This window comes from Pollicipes pollicipes, unplaced genomic scaffold (assembly GCF_011947565.3).
Source record: "Pollicipes pollicipes isolate AB1234 unplaced genomic scaffold, Ppol_2.1 Scaffold_4740;HRSCAF=5597_pilon_pilon_pilon, whole genome shotgun sequence".
In the NCBI taxonomy this organism is placed as follows: domain Eukaryota; kingdom Metazoa; phylum Arthropoda; class Thecostraca; order Pollicipedomorpha; family Pollicipedidae; genus Pollicipes; species Pollicipes pollicipes.
This window is the reverse complement of record NW_023596545.1, coordinates 11,694,693-11,714,491: the sequence shown is the minus strand read 5'-3', so window position 1 is coordinate 11,714,491 and position 19,799 is coordinate 11,694,693. Positions and strand designations below refer to the sequence as shown.

At 53.6% G+C, this 19,799-nt stretch overlaps 1 protein-coding gene across 1 annotated transcript in view; it reads right to left on the bottom strand.

Annotated features, from left to right (window-relative positions):
• The window catches only part of LOC119097924 (CAD protein-like), a 110,652-nt gene that overhangs the window by 72,521 nt on the left and 18,332 nt on the right, over positions 1 to 19,799 (bottom strand). Inside the window, 3 exon segments of the mRNA XM_037220869.1 lie at positions 10,531 to 10,672; positions 12,197 to 12,371; positions 12,894 to 13,037. Of these exon segments, the coding sequence (XP_037076764.1) occupies positions 10,531 to 10,672; positions 12,197 to 12,371; positions 12,894 to 13,037 (461 nt within the window).

Sequence of the window (19,799 nt, the reverse complement as noted above, 5' to 3'; positions counted from 1 at the left end):
AACGGTAACCCACATGCCGCCACGACAGGCTCCGCGCTGAAGAGCGGCTTTCCATTTAACGAAACTACCTAATCCGGTGATAAATCGTCCCGGGTTTGTGCTTCGCCCGGCCGCTTTCTAAGTCGCCGCTTCTGGTCGGGTTTTGACGGATTTAGCCTAAAGCAAGAGACGCTAGTTTCTAGCGCCTTCACAAAAACATTCTCGCGAAGTGGACACATTCTCAGGTAGCGGAACTGGACAATAAGACTGGACAGATGTACAATTATACACTCCCGCCAATGCGCCGCCACCACGGACCTCTGGTACATCGGGCAAAAGGGAGCACTCACTTTGCAAAATACCCTGGAGCAGCACATCACACGAACGGCGGCTGTGGGACGGCTTCAACGACAGCCGCTTTCAACAACACCGGATCGGACGTCTTTCAGCGAAGTCGGCGCCGCTTCAAGTGCGGCGACGACCTCTGCGCCGCAAACGAATCTGCGCCGACGGGCTTGGCTCTGGCCCTGGAGCGCCTCGTTCCTAGCGGCGCGGCTGAGCGTCGCTTCAGGCCGCGCCGCAGGCCGTCAGCTTTGGGTGCAGTTCCGATGGCGTGAGCTGGTCCTCAAGATATATGAAGACAGGCCGGCACCGGCTCGGTCCAGAAAGTCTTCTTGGTTGCATTTTCTACGACGATTGTTCGCAAGGCCACTGCTCACATGGCGTCCAACGTCGTGAAATCACCATAGCACGTCTTGCATTCGACATGCTCGTGAGCGTATGGAGTGCCGTGACGACGTTCACCCACGGCAGCGACGGCTCGCCGGCGCAATGATCGTGGTGAAGTCCAAGCGACGCGGCATCAGCGAGGCCTACATCTTCTTAGTGCCCATCTAGTCCAGGCCTCGCCCAATCCCGCCCACGCCGGAGCATTGCTGTCCATCGGCAGCCCACATGAAGTGCCTCCGATCTCTCGAAGGCTGTAAGCGCCTGTGTCATAGTAGGTCATCTATACTGACCACCGGCGTCGCAGGGCTGATGTCCTGAAGCCCTTGGCCGTGATGCTAACACCAGGCCCCACAGTCGCGGTGCTCCCCCCCCCCCCCCCCCCCACCCTTGAACTCCATTTCCGGCTCCGGTTCCGGCTCCGTAGCTCACAGCAGCCTGAGCGTCAGCAGCGCAGCAAGCAGCGCCGCCGGCAGGCCGGGGCGCGGCGGCGGCGCGCCGCCGGCCGCGCCGCCGTAGTAGTTCAGGCGGCCGAACTCGTCGACCGCCTGCAGCACGCTCGGCTCTTCCATGCTGTCCACGCAAAGACCGCGGAACACGACCTCGCGCAGCGCGTCCGTGAGCACGTCACGGAGCAGCGGCGAACAGCGGCCGAACGCTGGCGGCAGACACTGCGACAGCCGCACCAGCGCCGGGCAGCTGCGCGACACGTTCTGCACGGCCGTCAGCGAGTCGGTCAGCAGGCCCGGCCGCTCGACGCCCTGTTCCTGCATCAGCTGCGTGAAGTGCTGCATGCAGTCGGCCAGGTCGCCGCTGTAGCTCTGGTACGCCACCGCCTCGCACGTCTGTAGCTGGCGCAAACCTCGACCGAACAGCTCACCGTCATCGCGGCAGAGGTGCTGCGCGGCGCGCACGGCGGCGCTGAGCGTGCGCGCCTCGTTGCGCACGAGGTCGTCGCGCGTGCAGGCCAGCTTGCCGCTGGTCTGCAGCTGCTCGGCGCAGCCAACAACGCCGTCCAGATCGACGAGGCGGCAGACGAAGCCAGCCGGGTTACCGCTCTGTATGGCCTGCAGCCGGCCGGCGCCGATCGACTCAATCTGGCCCAGGTCCAGCTGCCGCTTCATGCACTGGACCGTGCCGCGCACCGTCTGCAGCACGCGCTTCGAGCACTCGGGTCCGTACTTCTTGTACATGACGGCCTCGAACGTGCTGCCCGCCTTGTCTGGGTTGATTCCGAGCTTCTCCAGCGTCTGCACCATCAGGTACTCCTGCATCGGCGCCTGCGACTGCTTGCGCACCACCTGGTACTGGATGTTACCCCAGTCGGCTTGCGGCAGCGCGCCGACCAGCGCCGTCGCCGCCGTCAGCGCTGTCACCACCCAGCACAGCATCACGGCTGTTCAGGAGCCACCGGTCACCTCCAAGCGCTCCCGGTTTCCAGCGGCGCCCCCTCTCGCCGCTCAACCCCGACTGCCAGCGCCACCGGACGGACCGCGCCACGCGCCGCCTGCCTGCGCATGCGCAGTGCGGTGCAATTCGCGACCGGTAACCTCCTGTCCTAGTTGTCTATGGCTGGGCAAGCAAGAGGAAGACGCCCGCAGCCCACGGGGGAAAGACAGCTGGCTGACGGGGTGGCTCGGCAAAAGTGAAAATGCGTTGACCCAGTGCCGCTGTGAGATAAGCTGTCGCCCGTCTGGGTGAACTTGGTGTGACTCGCAGGACTTGTCCCAGATGCCTCGCGTAGAGAGCGTCGTGGGGAGATGACGAGGGCTGGCCAGGGGGGGGGGGGGGGGGGCGATACGTGAGGTGAGTTTCGCTCATGGATGTACACGGTCTGCTGTGTACTGCATGACAGCTTCGAGCCCGGCGGGTTGAATTCTATTCTGTGCATGCCGATGGGTCTACTTCAAACACTGTGCTTGCGCAACGAAGCAAGCTTTCGTGAAAAAGCCTAGAGAACGTGCTAACCGATTAAACAACTAGCCATGGGCGTAACCGGCGTAACCACCACGGAGGCAATGAAGTCCGGAACACAAGAACTTCTTGGTTACTGCGGTCCGACTCCGGTGGCTTTAGTAAATTACAAGTTCTCGGGGTAATTTACAACCCCGTTACAACCTGACCGACTGACAGATAGCATGGCAATCGGAGAAACATTTCGCAAAATTTTACAGAACACAGATGAGACCACGACATGGGCGGCGGCACGTATTCTTGCCGGGCCCATACTTGTCTTGTCAGTGTGTGAGGCCCGTACCCCAGAGTCGCTCAGTTTAGCACCCGAACTTTTCCATGTCGTATGGTTAAATCTTATTGCTTCATCCATCGTCTCAAGTGCTATCATTTTTGGCTGACGGTAAGAACAAGAACTATCTTTTATACCGGTGGAGCCGGCTAGTGTTTCGAAGTACGCTGTCATGCAAGAACATACGCTTTAATTGGTTGGTAAACATACGGCTTTTTGTAAAAGGCAAGCACGAAAAAGCACTCAAATGCTTCCGAAAGTTTAACAGGCATACCGCCTAATCACGTGGCCTCTTGCCTCACTAGCCTTCAGGCGGTCGAGTCAAGTCCAGCACTATTAGGAAAATTGGTGCCACGATAATGAAAAGTCACGAGAACCGCTGTGCTTGGAGCGGTAGTTTGGTAATGACAGAGGAGCAGCCTCAGGCCAGGTCTGCAGGCTCAGGCGTATACACACACACATACACACATTCAACAGCGGTCAAAGTGGGGTTTCTTTTACCAGTGGCACTGGTGCTAGCGGAAAAATGAGCACTGCTGGAAAAAATTTGCGCACTGGTGGGAAATCGGACTGCAATAATGAGAAGCCATGAGCGTAGCCGATTTTGAATTGGTTAGGAGGTTCAACTTCAGGCTCTGCTTCAGGTTCAGGGTCGCATGTCCAGGCGTGCACTTTCGAAAGGGGTCGATGCTAACTTCTTGTATTTTCTACCACATTTATTGCCCTGTCAATCCGATCAATATAGGGTTAATTTCGACATCCGATCACCTGGGGTTTCGAGAGCATTTTGGATATGAGATTTTCTCTGGCTTTGAACATGACCCTGAGAAAATTGAAGTCATTGGAGCTAACGTTATAGACGTGCAGAGGTTTGCTGGCTTCGCATGCTCTTGAATCTTAAACACCGCTATTCAGAAAACTCACCGATCCTTCATTCGCAAACATGACAATGTCTCTCAAGCGCGACTACATTTCAGGTGTCAGCTATACTTCAATAAAAACAAGATAAACGTGTTGCTTTTATTGAAATACATATTGTCGCAAACACATCCTTATTTTGAATCCTAAGAAGTCGTGCTACACAACTTATTGGATTAAACATCCCTCTATCCCCAGTGTCAAATGCCTGACGTAATCTGAGGCGGCGCTGTCGGGGGGGGGGGGGGGGGGGGGCAGCTGCTGACACGGGGCGCGGTAGGGTCAGGTCATCACGCTTGGGCGCCCCGTCCACGCTAGTTACATACAAAGGATATCACCACTAGGGCGAGTGTGCGTCGCGACGACAATGGAACGATACTTGGCTGGGATGCTCCGTTCTTACAATCGAGCTGAATAGCACAGGTGCATCTGCCAGTAATACTATAGGGAACCGAGGGAGCGATAAGATCAAGCAAGGACTGCACGTGTCCCGGCCACAGTGCCTTACATCGAAGAAGATTCACCTACACACATATAATGTAAAAATTGAGGACGGTTTGCGAGCTTTGCAATTCTCGTGTAATATCCTGACACAAAAGTGACGCGTTCGTGAAAGTGTAATGAAAGCAACACGCACACAGCATGAATATGAGCTGTATGTGGAACAAAAGGCGAAAAAATTACTGCAGCCGTGATCAAGTAAACCGGTCCGTTTGGATGAGAGCCCTTCAAGGAAAGATAAACCACAGTACATTCAAGGTGCACTCGTCCAGAGCTCACAATCTGCACAATCTGTTGGAAGAAGGGATGTCCTTTGCACATTTCGCAAAACCCCTGATCCCGACGATTGCCAGCTGCATTCCTCCAGAGACCACATTCCGCATGGTCTGCCGAGAGCTGGGGAAACCCAATGCAAAGATTACAAGGGAACCTTGGTGCCGAGGAATTTTCTCGGTCTGGACAGTCCCCAGTGATACCGTCAGATTACGGCCCACCGTCGACCAGTTGAGCACATGCGGCGCACTCCGGGCCAAAGCACAGCTGTGCCAGCGTCGCGGGAGAGTGGAACCACAAAGAACATCTAACCACTGCGGAATGTATTGAGTAGATGAACACATAAGAAACAAACTCGACAAAGCATCACTTGATCGCAAAAACTAAAGAACGTACCTGAGATATTTGAAATATTTTTGAAAGAGGGCTCATTTTGCGCGCTTGTTTTTCTTCGGAAAAGTGCTCGCTTTGAGTTAAAAAGTAATTCAGAAAACAACGAGCTGTCCCTCGCTTGGTGCACTGAACACATAAATGGGAAGGCATGAAGATCATGATCCATCAATGCCGTACTCGTGCAAATAATTTAAATGTCTCAAAATGCTAGTCTTACATAGCCTTACATTGCATCAAGATTCTATGCACATACCATTATGTACTGCTTGTATGCGCGTTGACGTCTTCGCCGAACCTATTACGAAAGTCATGTATAGAATGCCGTCGAGGCCGACTGGACCCCACTAATTTTAGCCGCGTCACTGCTGAGGCTGTCAGGTTTTGCACAATTCTGGCGACTGTTGTCTTCTTGGCGTACAATCTTGTGTTTCCTACTCGTATCGTTCCAATGATGTACTTTTGTCCTGATCTAAGAGCTGAAAATGCATCTGCAAGGCTCCCGACTTAAGGGGAAGGATGGACGAAACGGCTTGCAAATTTCATTGATTTGATCATCCCCCAAATGTAAACAGAGGCCGCGACCTTGCAATGCTTCAAAACCGGATCTGAACCTTCCCCTGCCCAGCCGCGGCGTGAGCAGAGCTCATGTCCTGACCGTCAGGGGCGCCTCGTGACCGGCTAGCGCGCCAGCCCGTGCTTTTGGTGCTCGTTAGGCGCCACCGCCTTGACCTCCGACTGGACTCAGTGTCCGGCACAGCGAGGGGCACGTGGTAAGCAGCAGTCGCTGCATATGGATACAGCGACAACGCCAGAGACAGCGAATGTATACCGCTTTTGGCTGCGGAGTTTCGCTGGGGCGGAGCAAGATGAGACAAGTTGGTGCAATATAGGTAAAGATGCAGGGGCAGCTGCTTGCAGTGGCAAAATAGAGCAAGGCAGTAGCGGGGCAGGAGAGACAAGACCACTCGAATTTTCGTCAACTTTTTTGTGTTTTTGCTCTCAAAATGCACGTTGTTCACACGTTAGCTTACAACAATAACATTTTCGAATCAGGCTGTTCCCCATATTTCAGCTTAACCCCTCCAACGCTGGTGTATTCCCACAATCTCAAAGACAGGGCCACACGTCTCATACCGCAATCCTCCGGAAGGAGGCACGGGGTGCCGGAGACCCCCGTTTTCCCGGCCGAGGGCGTGGTTAGCCGGGCAAGCTCGGGGGAAGGGGGAGGAGGCGAGCGGCACGTGGCAGGCCGGCGGTCCCGGGAGCACCAGCGCGGCACGTGGCAGGCCGGCGGTCCCGGGAGCACCAGCGCTGCTGACGGAGCGCATTCGGAGAAAGCTTTTGTGCTCCATATGTCACGCCATTTTCTTCCGAAAAGCGGCACCCGCTTGCCGCGCTGCGCGAAGGAACAGCGGCGGCCAGGGGGCTCCGCTGTCTTCGCTGCGTGAGGAAGCGACGCTGTTCGCATCGATAACTCCGCCGCCAACAACGTAACGTTTACTCGTATCTCAACAGCATGACGTCTATCGACTACCTGCGAATTTTGACTAAATACCTGCGAAATCGCCCTGTATCTAGTGTACACTTCATGGTTCAGAGAGTATCAGCCCGTGGCTCATCGTGCTACATCCCGAGTTAACATTTGTAAGCTGCTTAACACTCATGGATCATGGATCACAATTTCATACACGCACTGCCTGTGGATCTCCAAACTGCATGTGTTACCCAGTAACCCCTGAGCATCGATACTTCGAATTCCTGCTTGCCGCACTGCGCGAAGAGCCGTCGTCGTTGGTGCCGGTACTCTCGCCACCCGCGTCGCGACAACTTTGCGAAGTGAATTTCATTAACATTTAATGACCTTTCCACTCATGGAACACGCGGACACATCGCCTGCCCAGCGCTGTTTCACGCCCTTGGGTCATCACATGAATATCATTTAGCTGTGGCTTCTTCATACCTCGCCACGCAAACAGCCAGCGCGGTTGGCGTCGTTATTGGATCCCCTCCAGCCACATAACATTCATTCACAACTCAACACCGCACGGTATGTGTTTAATGTATTTATGTGTTTTTGTACACTTTCATTGCCTGCGTCAGTTGACAGTCCCGCGCTTGAGGACGCAGCATTGATCATTGTTCGCGCTTGGAGCGCATGTTTTCGACCGCTTGGGCTTTTCACCCTCTTCGAATTTCCGCTTGCCGCACTACGCGAAGAGCCGGCGCCGTTGGCGCCGGTGGTGCCTACAACCGCGACACGATAGCTTTATGAAGTGCACTTGTACAAGTGCACAAGCACACAAGTACACGATAGCACTTGACCGCTCGGCCTCAGCGCAAACTTGTTTCTCCCACGTATACCAAAAAGTGTCTCCCTCGTAATGCCAAAACATGTCCCTCTCGCGCGCGCTGTGACCGATGTCGATATCGGGGGGACGTGAATTAATGTCGTGGATCGTTGCAAAGGTGAAAGTTTGCGCAAATTTTAATGTAATCTGCAGTCAGCTCCGGAATAATCCGCGGCAAGGCACATTTGTTTTCTTTATCTGCTCCCAGATGTAACGGTTGCAGGCATAGGGCACTCCGAAAGTTATTGCACGGCTGCACACGCTCTAGGAACAAACGATAGTTATTGCAAGAGCTGTGTTATAAGTTTCGTACTCAAATGGTTTCGCCGTTCCACATGTCATGCAACATCTCATACAACAAATCGGAAACTCTGTCACTTGAGGCTTATAACCCAATAACCGACGGTGGTAAACCCGAAACCTCATATGCTCTGAATCAGCGTGGCGAAAAGAAGATTTATGCCACACCTTAGCTCAGATCAGGACCACTGTGCATGGCGCCGCGCGAGCAAACCTGGCGCACAAAGGCGGTCAGCTCCGTACCATTTGAAACTTTTGAGAGCAACGAAAAATATCGCCACCAAGTGCTATCGATTGCAGGTCTGTCGGTTGCGAGGAGATGGATAGAGTCAGAACCAGAATGTAACGACCAATACGACTTACAAACACAAAGTGGGTGGTGGTTCCAAAACAAATATTATGCGAGTGATGATTCGCGACGTTACATGATGACAGCGTGACGAACAGAAAGAGACGAGCAGAGCAGCAGTAGGCATCTCAGCCACCAACGTGTGCGTACTTCAGCGGCCACAAAGCAGCAGGACAGTTCGCTAATCAATTCTCACATGCTGGCAACGGCCAGGCCCAGTGCCATTACAGCCCAATCGAGCGTCTCTGCGGCAGCCTGGCCATGCTCTTCCAGACCAGGAGGAATGGTACCAAGACCCAACTTGGCTCAGCGAACAGGTCATCCTAGCGTCGAAAACATTTGTTGCTGATGATATGAACTTCACTGATTCTGGGGAAGCAGCAAGGATGGACAGGGTTTACATTGTTCATTTGTTCAGTGCATTATTAAGTCGACGGACATTGTTCCACTCCACGAGGAGTCTGCGAACTACTAGTTGGAGACATTTCAGCGGCCTAGAGCCATCGGGACGGCCATCACTCAACTTGTTCTCAAGCAAGGTACGCCAATCAAGCTCCATAGGAGCCTGAACCCAAGCTATAAAATAATGACAGACGAATAATAACGATATGTAAGTGGTGACAATAGTTACAGGTCAAGGTCGGTCAGCCCTACGGAGGCCAAGCTCTTCACCCCATAAATTCCGTTCATCCCATTCGACGTGCCATTTTCTTAGTTAAAGCGGATGCAATTTCCTCTCGAGCAGAGCTCTGTAAGCCCAGAGTTCATAGCTACACAGTGACTACGAATAAGAGTAAATGCAGGTTCCTGATGGTATTGGGCCTCGGTCTGACTGAGCCAGCGTTCTCCCGGAGTTAGCTCTACGTTGCAGCTCCAGGATGGTCTTCTGAAGGAAATGTTCTACTTTTGTACATACTGGGACAAGCACTAGATATGGTAAAATCAGCACGATTCTAGCCATTAGGTGGCATTTAACTGTAAAAGACTGATCTAGGTGACAAGCTTTCACTGTTTAGTAAATATTGCAGCGGACGGGATGCACTTACTTGTAGTACTTAAACTTGCCGAGAGGTGGCCGTACGGAGGGCAGTTTAGGGGATGAAAACAAGAATATAACATTAGCAATCCACCCATGCGATCCACCCATCCAAACCACTCATGTAATCCATCTATCCCATCCATCCATCCATCTTAATCCATCAAAATCCATCTAATCTATGCCTGAACCCGGCTCGCTGCTGCCGTCTGTGGCGATGTCGGGCGACGGCACCGGGGGGCGCGCAGGAGCGCACTGTGACTGCAGGAGTGACGGGCAGCTGCTCCTCATGTTTTATTGTTGTGCGTTTTGACATTGCTTTGATAGAGCCTGGTAATGTGGCGCAAAAAAGGAGGAGGGCATGTGCGTGCCCTATGCTCTCGCTCTCCCGCGTATCTAAGAAATACTTAAGGGTTTTCAGTTCATCCCTTCAAAGACGTTTGATACTAGGCAAACGTTACCACGAAAGGAAATCTTTCAACAGTTACTGCGCTGAGAGCGAGAATGGTCAACTGCATGTCAACGGCTATTTCAGACATTTGAATCAAGCCAACATGATCGATGAATGTTCGGCCTCTATCCAACCACGGGTTGAGCCACGGAAACGCTGATGCGCAATGTAACCGTGTCAGCTGACAGCCTGACAGCAGTGCTGCCAAGCGCACACGGTCGCCTTCTGTGCGCGTGATCGTTCATTGGTTGATAATGTTATTTTATTTAAAATGTCTAAAATATAATAATTGGCATGCCGTTATTCATCTTCGTTCTCATTATAATGTCCACATTTATCGCAGAGATTTGTCGCATGGTAAAAAGCCCTCACAAAGATGTCTTGTATCATTCACCAAAAAAAGAAACAGTCATTTCGCAGCACATATAACCAGAGAGGAATCATTATTGATCACATTACCGCGACGTTCATTTAGCTGGACCTCGTACCATGGGTGCGTCATTTCCTTTGGGATGATGCATTTGGAACAGAAGCATTCCCCCCCCCCCCCCCCGCCTGCCCAATTTTCTAGTAAGAGAGGCCCGTCCGCAGCTCATCCCGTAAAGCGCGCCTTTACAACGCACAAAATCCAGCAGCTTCAGCAGAAGCAAATTAGACCGGCCTCAGGCCGGCGCAGCGGTGTTTCTGACGATGTTGGACCAAATGCAACCCTCTAAACTCGCAGACGTGGAAGCGACTATCCTGATGACCTCCTGCAGCTTCTTCGTAAGAGCATTCAATCAACGCGGTTCAGAGCAAAGTGCTTGTTTGAAGTGAAAACTCATGGAATTGGAAATTGTTTCTGTACAAGGCACAAAACACGGTGGGCAAACCAGCAAACATATTTGCGTCGTCCATTCCTGGTGCCCTTTTTCAGAGGAACATGATTCATGCATATGCGCGACGTCATCCGCGGCAGGGTGGAGCACCGTGCTAACCTCGATAACCTTACAAGCTGCTTGCCCGACTGACCTCATTTTGAAGGTGCGCGCCCCAGCTGCCGTAGCCAGCAGCTGGTGACCGAGACAGATGCCGAAGATGGGTTTAGGCTTCGTTTCAACACTCATCAGGTCACGCAGATTGGTCACCGTGTCAGCACACTTGACCGGGTCCCCTGAGACAACAGGGGTCATCACTCGCGGCAGGGGTCAAGGTCACGTAGATTCGGCATACTAGGCAGAGTGGCCTTGAGCGATGGGGGTCACCACTCGGCAAGGGTCAGAGACACGCAGCTCGGCACACGTGGCCAAGTCGCCTGTGACGACAGGGGTCACCTACGCACCAAGCGGGTCAAGGTCATGCAGACAGGTCTCGGCGGTCACTGTATCGGGTCATTGAAGGACGTCAGCGCCGAAAATAAGTACTTTTCTTTGTTAAACGTGCCAATGTAAGGGAAACTTGACCTAAAAACAATCACTTCGCCGAACAAACTTGGCGGGGAAATCGATATTTGCTCCAGAGCCATCATGAAGCATCTCCAGTTGGACGTTTTTCGATCCAAAAATTACAACATTCCGGCCAAGATTTGAACTTTACGCATCCGAATACTCAGTTCCAACTTTTAAGCAACCGAGCAGTTGATACTGTGATCAGCGTAACGATCAAAGAACAGTCGGTGAGAGCGCATGGAGCTTTCCAAATTGCAGGAGTATTCCTAGTTGTAAGGGGCCTTAGGTGCTCGTAGACGACTTACCAGACCTCTCAGTGTTTTACAAAACCTAGCGGCAGGCTTACCGGATATATCAGCAACTTACAGGATACATCACCAGCCTACCGGATATATCAGAGTCTCATGGATATACCAGCAGCTCACAGAATCATTAGCAAATCACCAGATATCCAAAGCTTTCCGGATCCATCTGCAGCTTACTAGGCCCATCGAAACCTAATCAGCTCTACCAGCAACTGATCAGATCTATTGGCAGCTGACAGCGCTCCACTAGAAGCTAGTCAAATCCATCGGCAGTTTATCAGCTCTATCAGCAACTGGTCAGATCTACTGGCAGCTGACGCGCTCCACTAGCAGCTATTCAAATCCATCGGCAGTTTATTAGCTCTGCCAGCAACTGGTCAGATCTATTGACACCTGACCGGCCTCCACTAGCAGCTAGTCAAATCCATCAGCAGTTTGCCACGTCTATCAGCACATCGACATGGCCTGACAGCAGTTGACTGGACCTTACCAGCGGTGTACTGGACCTACCAGTAGTGTATCAGACCTACCAGCAGTGTACCGGATCTACCAGCAGTATATCTGACCTACCACCAGTGAACCAGACCTACCAGCAATGTGCCAGACCCACTAGCAGCGTGCCGAACCTACCAGTAGTGTACCAGATCTACAAGCAGTGTATCTGACCTACCACCAGTGGACCAAACCTACCAGCAATGTACCAGACCCACTAGCAGTGCGCCGGACCTACCAGCAAAGTACCAGACCCACTAGCAGTGTGCCGAACCTACCAGTAGTGTACCGGACCTACCAGCAGTCAACCTGACCTATCAGCAGTCGCCCGCACTTACCAATAGCCCACCGCGCGAGTCAGGAGCTACCGGATATCCTAGAAACTTCATGGATCGGCAGCAGCCCCGCCCCTCCCGGTGTCTCGAAAGCGAGCCGCTCGCACCAGTGGCTTACCCGGCCCGTTGCTGACGAAGAACCCGTCGTACTTGGCCGGGTCCAGCCGCTGGTTCCAGGGCACCAGGTCGACTCGAGCGCCTCGCTTCAGCAGGCAGCGCAGCTGGTTGTACTTGAGGCCGCAGTCCACGGCGCAGATGTAGGGGGCGCCACCGGGGTTGTAGGATACCACCTCCTGTGGTGGGACGGTCTTGGTGAACAGGGCCCCGATGTAGGGAGCATCAGCGACCTGGTGTAGTGCGGTGCAGCCCTCTGTAGCGGGCACGAGTGGACTGAGTTCAGATGTAGGGGGCGCTAGTGGCAGCGTAGGAGCCGTTCGATGTGACCAGCGCTACACGCATCAGCTCATTAGGAGGGGCGTAACTGACACGACATAATGCTGAACCTTGTACTCATTTTAAATCATGACAGGCATATCTCTGGTTTACGAACATATTTCACTTACTGCTTGAGGGATGGCGCGATAAAACCGTGTAGTGAAGTCCTTAAGAGTCGTCTCGCCAAATTAGTCACTAACAGAACAAACCGTGGCCACATCTGTTGGTAAGACCGCGGGCGGAATGGTCTTTAACGTAACACGGCAAGAACAAAAGCGGTCCGTGAAACCATAGGCTTCTTAAAGCATTGGGGAGCATGCTTCTGTCTCTCCACAAAGAGCGCCGCCTGCCAGCCAGCGCTGCCTGCGGCCACGGCTGACCTGAACGGAGACCTCGGCCACCAGGTTACGGTCGCTCGGGTCATCCTGGGCCACGGCGTCCGGAGCCGTGCCGTCGGGCACGATCTTGCCCAGCATCGTGCCCTGCTCTCGCAGCTTCTTGGTTAGCTCGCGCGTGTCAATGCCCTGCGATGGGGAGGGGATGGCTGTTGTGTTGTCTGCAAGCTGGGTAACGACAAACACTCGTGCATGGCAGCTGCAACTGGAGCTGCAAAATGTCCGTTCTTTGAAACAGGTCTGGTCGTCCGCCCACTTCCACTACTCGGAGCTCCTCCTCACACTCATGGCAATGACGCACGCTATGAACACGAGTCGACGACCGCAGGCGCACTGACCCCGGTGTCCTGACCCAAGCTGACGTTTCCGTCCGCCGAGGCACCCGTACCCCCGACCCACGGAAGGTCCGACCCTGCTGCTCGGTCCAGCCGCGTGTCGTGAGGAGCAGCAGCCGCCGCCGCCGCACTGCCTCAGGCCCCGCGTACCGTGATGCCAGGCACGCCCTGCTCCAGCATCCACTGGTGGAGCGCGCGCCGGCTGTTCCAGTGGCTGGGCGCCTCGCAGAGTTCGCCCACCACCAGGCCGGCCGGCCAGATGCGGTCCGACTCGAAGTACCTGCCGGGCGCGGTCGTCAGACGTGCAGGCAGAGCGGGCCGGGGCGCCAGCACCGGCGGCCCAGGGCAACGCATGTAACAAACACCATAGGTACACGACCACGGACTTGGAATGACATCAGATATCAACAAAATGCAATTACGTTCATGACAATTTGAATGTCATAGCACAGGCGCGGGGCAAGATCAATCATCACCCAAGGCAAAACGTCATTTCAGTTGAAAGGGGCGGAAAAGTGTCGTCAGTTCGCTGGGAAGCGACGCCCGGCGTGTGGGCTCCCCCACCTGGGTACGCCATGCTCATCCTTGTCGTCGCCAGGCACGCCATAGTTGCCGATGAGAGGGTAGGTGAGCAGCAGAATCTGAGCCCGGTATGAGGGATCCGTCAGCGACTCCGGGTAGCCGACCATGCCCGTCTGAAACACTGCCCGCCGGCAGATGGCGGCAGCGTTAGCCGAGGCGTGATCCATCACAGCCGCCACGCGGGGTGAGAGGCACGCTCGTCAGATACGCGCGCTCACATCTCACCGCGAATGGCCACCACACAATGGAGTGGCTCACACTCCGTGAGAACGTCCACCCCACGCATCGCCGAAACGAAAGGTGTCCACGCCTGCGCACGGGCTTCGCCAAAGCGACATCGGAGGGGTTTAGGAAGTTTCTTTCCACGCATGGTGCCCACGTGCGTGGTGATGCATTTCGCAAGTTGGTGGACTTACCTGTCGCCCATCTGGCCGGAGCCCATGCCCAGACGCTTGACGCTTCATTTCTTAACAAACGGACCATTTAAACGGACGGACCATTCACACATCCGCGATGCACCGGCGGGGCAAGTCTCGAAATATCCACGCAATTCCCCATGTCCTCAAATAGCCGCGTCCTTTCTTGGACGCATGCGTCCCTTTTTTCTTATTTCTATTATCACAATGATGGGCTTATTATAATCATACAAATAATGGGGTTATTCGGCCGTCACTGTAGTGAGTCGCGCTTATCATCTACCAATCCGGCAGAACCGTGTCGTCCGCTGGCTATGCTAGCGATATAGGCGTTCCTCGAACAAGCGGATCACGTTTTCACTGTGAATGGAAGTGCAGATAGCATGGGAATACTGCCCGAGTTCACGAACATAGCACGTAAATGATGGCAGAGGACTTCCACCACAGTAACAAAAGTCGAAAGCAGCCCGTGGTGTTTTCATTAGAAGAGCTTGATACACTGGGAAAATTATTCTGGAAGACGAAGGCGTCCATTGGCACGGCATCAGCCTGCACCACACCATCTTCACGGTCACGAGTTCAAACCCTTACACGGCTTGGCACCAGTCCCGCCGGAGGCTGCGTGCACAGGTAACCCAGACCCTCGCCCTCCAAAGACAGCGCGGACAGCACGGCTTCCAGACATAGCCGTCGCTGGGCCCTCAGGCTTCAGCTCCCAGGAACGCTGCACGGCCGGCGGCGGCTGGCTGCAGCCCCCTCCCCGGACCAGGGCTCAGTTCACGGAGGCCGCCTGGGACCGAGGATCAGGTTCTGCCACACGACGCCTGCCCGGCGGAACACGGCCAGGCGTCTTACTCAGGGGCGCAGCCAGAGCCTTAGTATGGAGGGGGGGGGGGGGGGCACAGACTGACAAAGGGCCCTCTGTTACCCTGATAGTAAAAGGCCCTCCCCAGAATTGCCGAGTATGACCAGTTTTGCATTGACAATATGTTACATATATATCAAATTACACACTTTTACCCTCTCTAACTGGAATACAGGCCAGACGCCACCACAGGATTAATTCTGCCTTAAGTTTAAAGTGAATAAACTGATAAAATCATGCGTTACATGACTGCATGCAATAAAACGCCGGCATCATTCATGTTACCACGGTCCAGAGGACTCTTTTTTAAACCCACAGAACTCAGAAACTTTGTTAAAATTTTTATCTGCGTTGTACCGAAAAAAATAAGGATTCCGCAAATGTAGATTAAAGATCAAAATGGGCCAACGATATGTATCAACATGGCCAGGCCATATTTATCTGGGAACCTTTAAAATTCAGTCAGAATTGATTAGTGGCACATATTATGCAACGTACTTTTGAGCATGCGCGGTTGGATAGCTTAAAAAAAAAACCGACGCCAGGCGCTGCAGTTTCCTCAGGCCGCGCAGCGCCGGCTCCGTGGCCCACACTAGACCGCAGCCAACAAGTGGACGAAAATAGTGACGCATCTGAAAGACGCATCTTTGAGCGCTATTGGACACCAAATCGTACATTTAGAGATATTTCGGGCGTATGTGTCACCTGTGCGGTTTTAAAATGATGACAGTAACGTATTGGTATTTACAGCACCGCGAAGTAGTTGCTAGAATCTGGTTGTGAACCTGAAGGAGCAAAGGCAAAATTTATATTTGTCATGGTGCTGCAACTGTCAATCTGTCCTGAGAACATCCTCAGAGTTAAAGAAAATCGCCCAGTGTAATCATTAAACTGCACAAACTCATTTTTAAAGACATTCAGAAACTTGATCTTACTATGGTCATTGTCGCACGCTCAGCGCCCGCCCCTGGCGTTACCTGCAGTGGCTAACACCGTTTGGTTTTACGAAAACTGTCACCAAGCCATCGCTATCCTAGCTCCCCGAGACTACGGCCGCGTCAGTGGGGCTTTATGAAGCCCTCAGTTGCTTGGGCTATATGACGCCGCCAGTTTCTCACCTTGGCGGGAAAGGCGGGCACCGTGAGGAATCGAACCCCACACCTATGGTTTCCCAGGCGCGCAGTGGTTGCTACAGGCACATAAACCACTGTATACACTATCGGCACCCGACGCGCGGGCTAAGGTATTTTGATGGTATTTGTTTCGCTCGCAAATTCTGCAAAATATGGAACATTTTCAGAGAAACACGGGATGACCTTGGGTGTTTTGAACTCATTTCGACCCACTCCATTCAGCACTAACGAGAACCCGTATTTCATTCCGGTGAAGGGACCCTCTTGAGTATAACACTACCGGGCACATTATTGTTCCCGGTACACGGCTGAAGGGCCATTCTGTCCTACCGCGGAGTGTTTCTGGCCGTCATTCTGGCGACACGGGGCGGATGCCCTGGCCGATCCGGAGGCTCATAGAGGGATACATCATATCACGATAGCCCGCTCTCTGACGCGGCCCATATCGACTCAGGGGGTCCCCGATCGGAACAATGGGCTCTCTGATCGTTATTTGAGTGCCTGTTTTCGCAGGTCTGGATCCCTGAATAAGACTCCGTCCAGCCGTTTATGCTCTTAGACGCTTCAATCGGGCCCTTGATCGTCGGACCGGGTGGGCCCTCCAGGCTCTTCGGGCCTCCTCAAACACTGCTTTTTCGCCGACTCAGAGGCCCTTTGACAATACAGGGCCCCCGTTAGGGGCCGTGGGACCTCGAGCAATGTAAATCGCTGGCTCTGGCTTCGTCCCTGCTTGAGAAATGGGCAGTTTTGGCCCAAGCCGCCGCGGAGCCGACTGTGCGTTAGAGATGGCGTCCGACCGAAGAATAGGCTCTTATATAGGCTCTCGACTCAGTGGACCCCTGATCTACGCGCAGGGCCATTTGACTGGCATCTGAGTGCCCGTCCCTACGGGCCGGGGTCCCTGAATGAGACCTCTGGCTTGCTTCTGGGCTCTTAATCGCAGGTTCCGAGGGGCCCGAAAGTCCCCTCGGAACCTAAGAGGGAGGGGAGGGGGGGGGGGGCACGTGCTCCCTGTGCCCTCTGCGTGCACTACTAGTCTTACTGTTGCTAAGCACCGAGCTCCCGGTCTTACTGTTGCTGAGCACCGGTGGTGGTGGCGCTGCCATATGTGCCAGATGCGTTAAAAGGCCATGAGTCATTGTTTAAACTAGATGTTTTGGATATAGAGGTTACTGTACATGTCAAGCTATCGGTCCCTGAAATTATTTCTATATTTATATTTATTATCGATTTTTGGCATGTTTCCATGGTATTCTCAATACGTGTCATATCATAGGCGTTGTTCATTCCATTTTCTTTTTGTGAACTCAACAGCGTTTACATAGTGAGGGTGGAGAAGCCAGAATGGTATATTAATCCGCGGAACTCACAATTGGGTTATGCATGGTCCTTCGCTTCCGCCGGCTTACGTACGAACAAATCAACGTCAAGTCCCTGATACCACCCGCGTACAGGGTCTTTGATGTCGCCCATCATGAGGGTGACGTCATTTGCATGATGGAAGCCCACGCACTTCCACAAACCTGATATATTCTAGATTAGCGAGACCTGGCCGCCCTTGGCGATCGACTTAACATTCTCTGGCTACAAGAGAGACGAGATCACCCGAGCCGGGCTGGTCGCCGGGCTGGCTGGTCGTTGTTTACCGGAGTGGCTCCGTTTCAAGACTGTCTCAGTGCTGGAGGACGACTTATCTCTCGGGCTGCTCAGCCGCTTTGTTCACTCAGGAACTCTCAATCTTGACCGTACCAAAATCGCGTGGTCTAGAACGGTCCTATACCTGTTTACACGCCCAGTTCGGAATATCATGCGGCAATCGTTAATGTCTCCACGCATTCAACGACAAGAAAGATGCCGACAGAAAGGTGATTCAGATTAGGAGGCTGTGTTGTGCCCCATACGAAGTATTTGAACCTTGGCGTGGTTGTAAATAATAGAAAACGAAAATGAGCACACAGCTTTGAATATTTTTCAGCTTGTAAGCGTTCTCTTGCCGTTAACTGAAGCACGGCATGGCAAGACAGTACCAATAGCCTGCTGCACCGTAGAATAACCAGGAGCATGGAAAGATACATGTCCATTCTCCAGGTTGTCCTACGAGGAATAAGACTATTCATACTATCTTATCCATCCTCACAACGCTCCTCCCAAATGTACGTTACAACTTACGTAGGCAAGAAGACATGCTCAAACGCGCACAACGGTTTGTTGCTCGGTGACGTGCTTTTACTTACACCAACACCATGTGTATAAAACAGTGCGAACTTGTTGCTCGGTGACAAGCTTTTACCTACACCAACACCATGCGTTTAAAAAAGTGCAAACTATGTACCTCTAAGCCGTCGCGCCATGCGCCAACTGCTCGCTTCTGTACCATGCCCGAGCCACGGTCGCACGTGCGTCAGGCGGCTGCAGCGGCTGAAGAACCCACGGTGCCTCGGCCAGCAGCCAGCATGTGTCTGACTACAACAGCCGCCCTCAGCTGTCTTCGCGGTCAGTGACATGCCCTGGGTCTTCCATCACAGGTGTCTATGAAGCTATATATGCAAAGCTTCAATACGATACCATAACTGCATGCGTTACAATTCGATATGATATATACGCTATATACGCACGCACGCACGCACGCACGCAAGCACGCACAAATGTGTTTGGGCACAAACTGTGTTATATATATATATATATATGTATAATATATATATATATATATATATATATATATATATATAGATCTACACATTATGTGCGTTGCCCATTTACAACATTATTAACACAGACACCAAAGTCAGTACCGGGCAAGACCTTGTCAGGAATGCATCGGTGCTTCAAAGCTGGCACGAGACGACACCGGTGCCGGGTTCTTTGCTGACCTGCATCTCTAGTCATTGCATCACGCGCAGCGCTCAAACCGCAGCATGCAGCAAGCGCAGTATCTGCGCGACGCATCAGATCAATGTCGTCTGGGCGCGTACGACCACCGCGAACGTTGGCGCCCTGCACGCGCACGCGCGCGATGTGATGTGACGATGGATGCGCGACGCGGCGCGCGCGATTATCTGTCTCTTCGGTGCATCGCTCATAACATAAAATACAGAGTTCGGCGCACACGACCGTCCCGTCACGGAGCTTGTAATGTCCGTCACTCGGAGGCCTCGACAAAGGAATCTCTCCTACATTGGCTCTGGAAACCGACACCGCAGCAGTCACACACCGCGCTGATGGCGAGCGCGCCTCACCTATTTCGCCGGAAGTGGGCCGCAGCGCGCCGAACAAGCTCGCCCTCGAACGGCTGCCATCCTGCAGCAGCACGCGCCCCTCATGGCGACAGGTCAGGTCAGACGCGCGCTGCGGACCTCTCCGGAGCGCCACACACGTGTCCAGTGACCGCGCGCGCCCCCTCCGACGCGGCGGCCGGGCCGGCCACGCGGTGGTCAGACAGGCACCGCCGCCGGGCGAGGGAGGCGCTGCAGCGCCGTGGAGGTGCCAGATCGCCTCCGCCGCGCCCACCGACGGCGGCAGGAACCCAGCAGCCCTGACCGACGACGACCGTGTGACCGAAT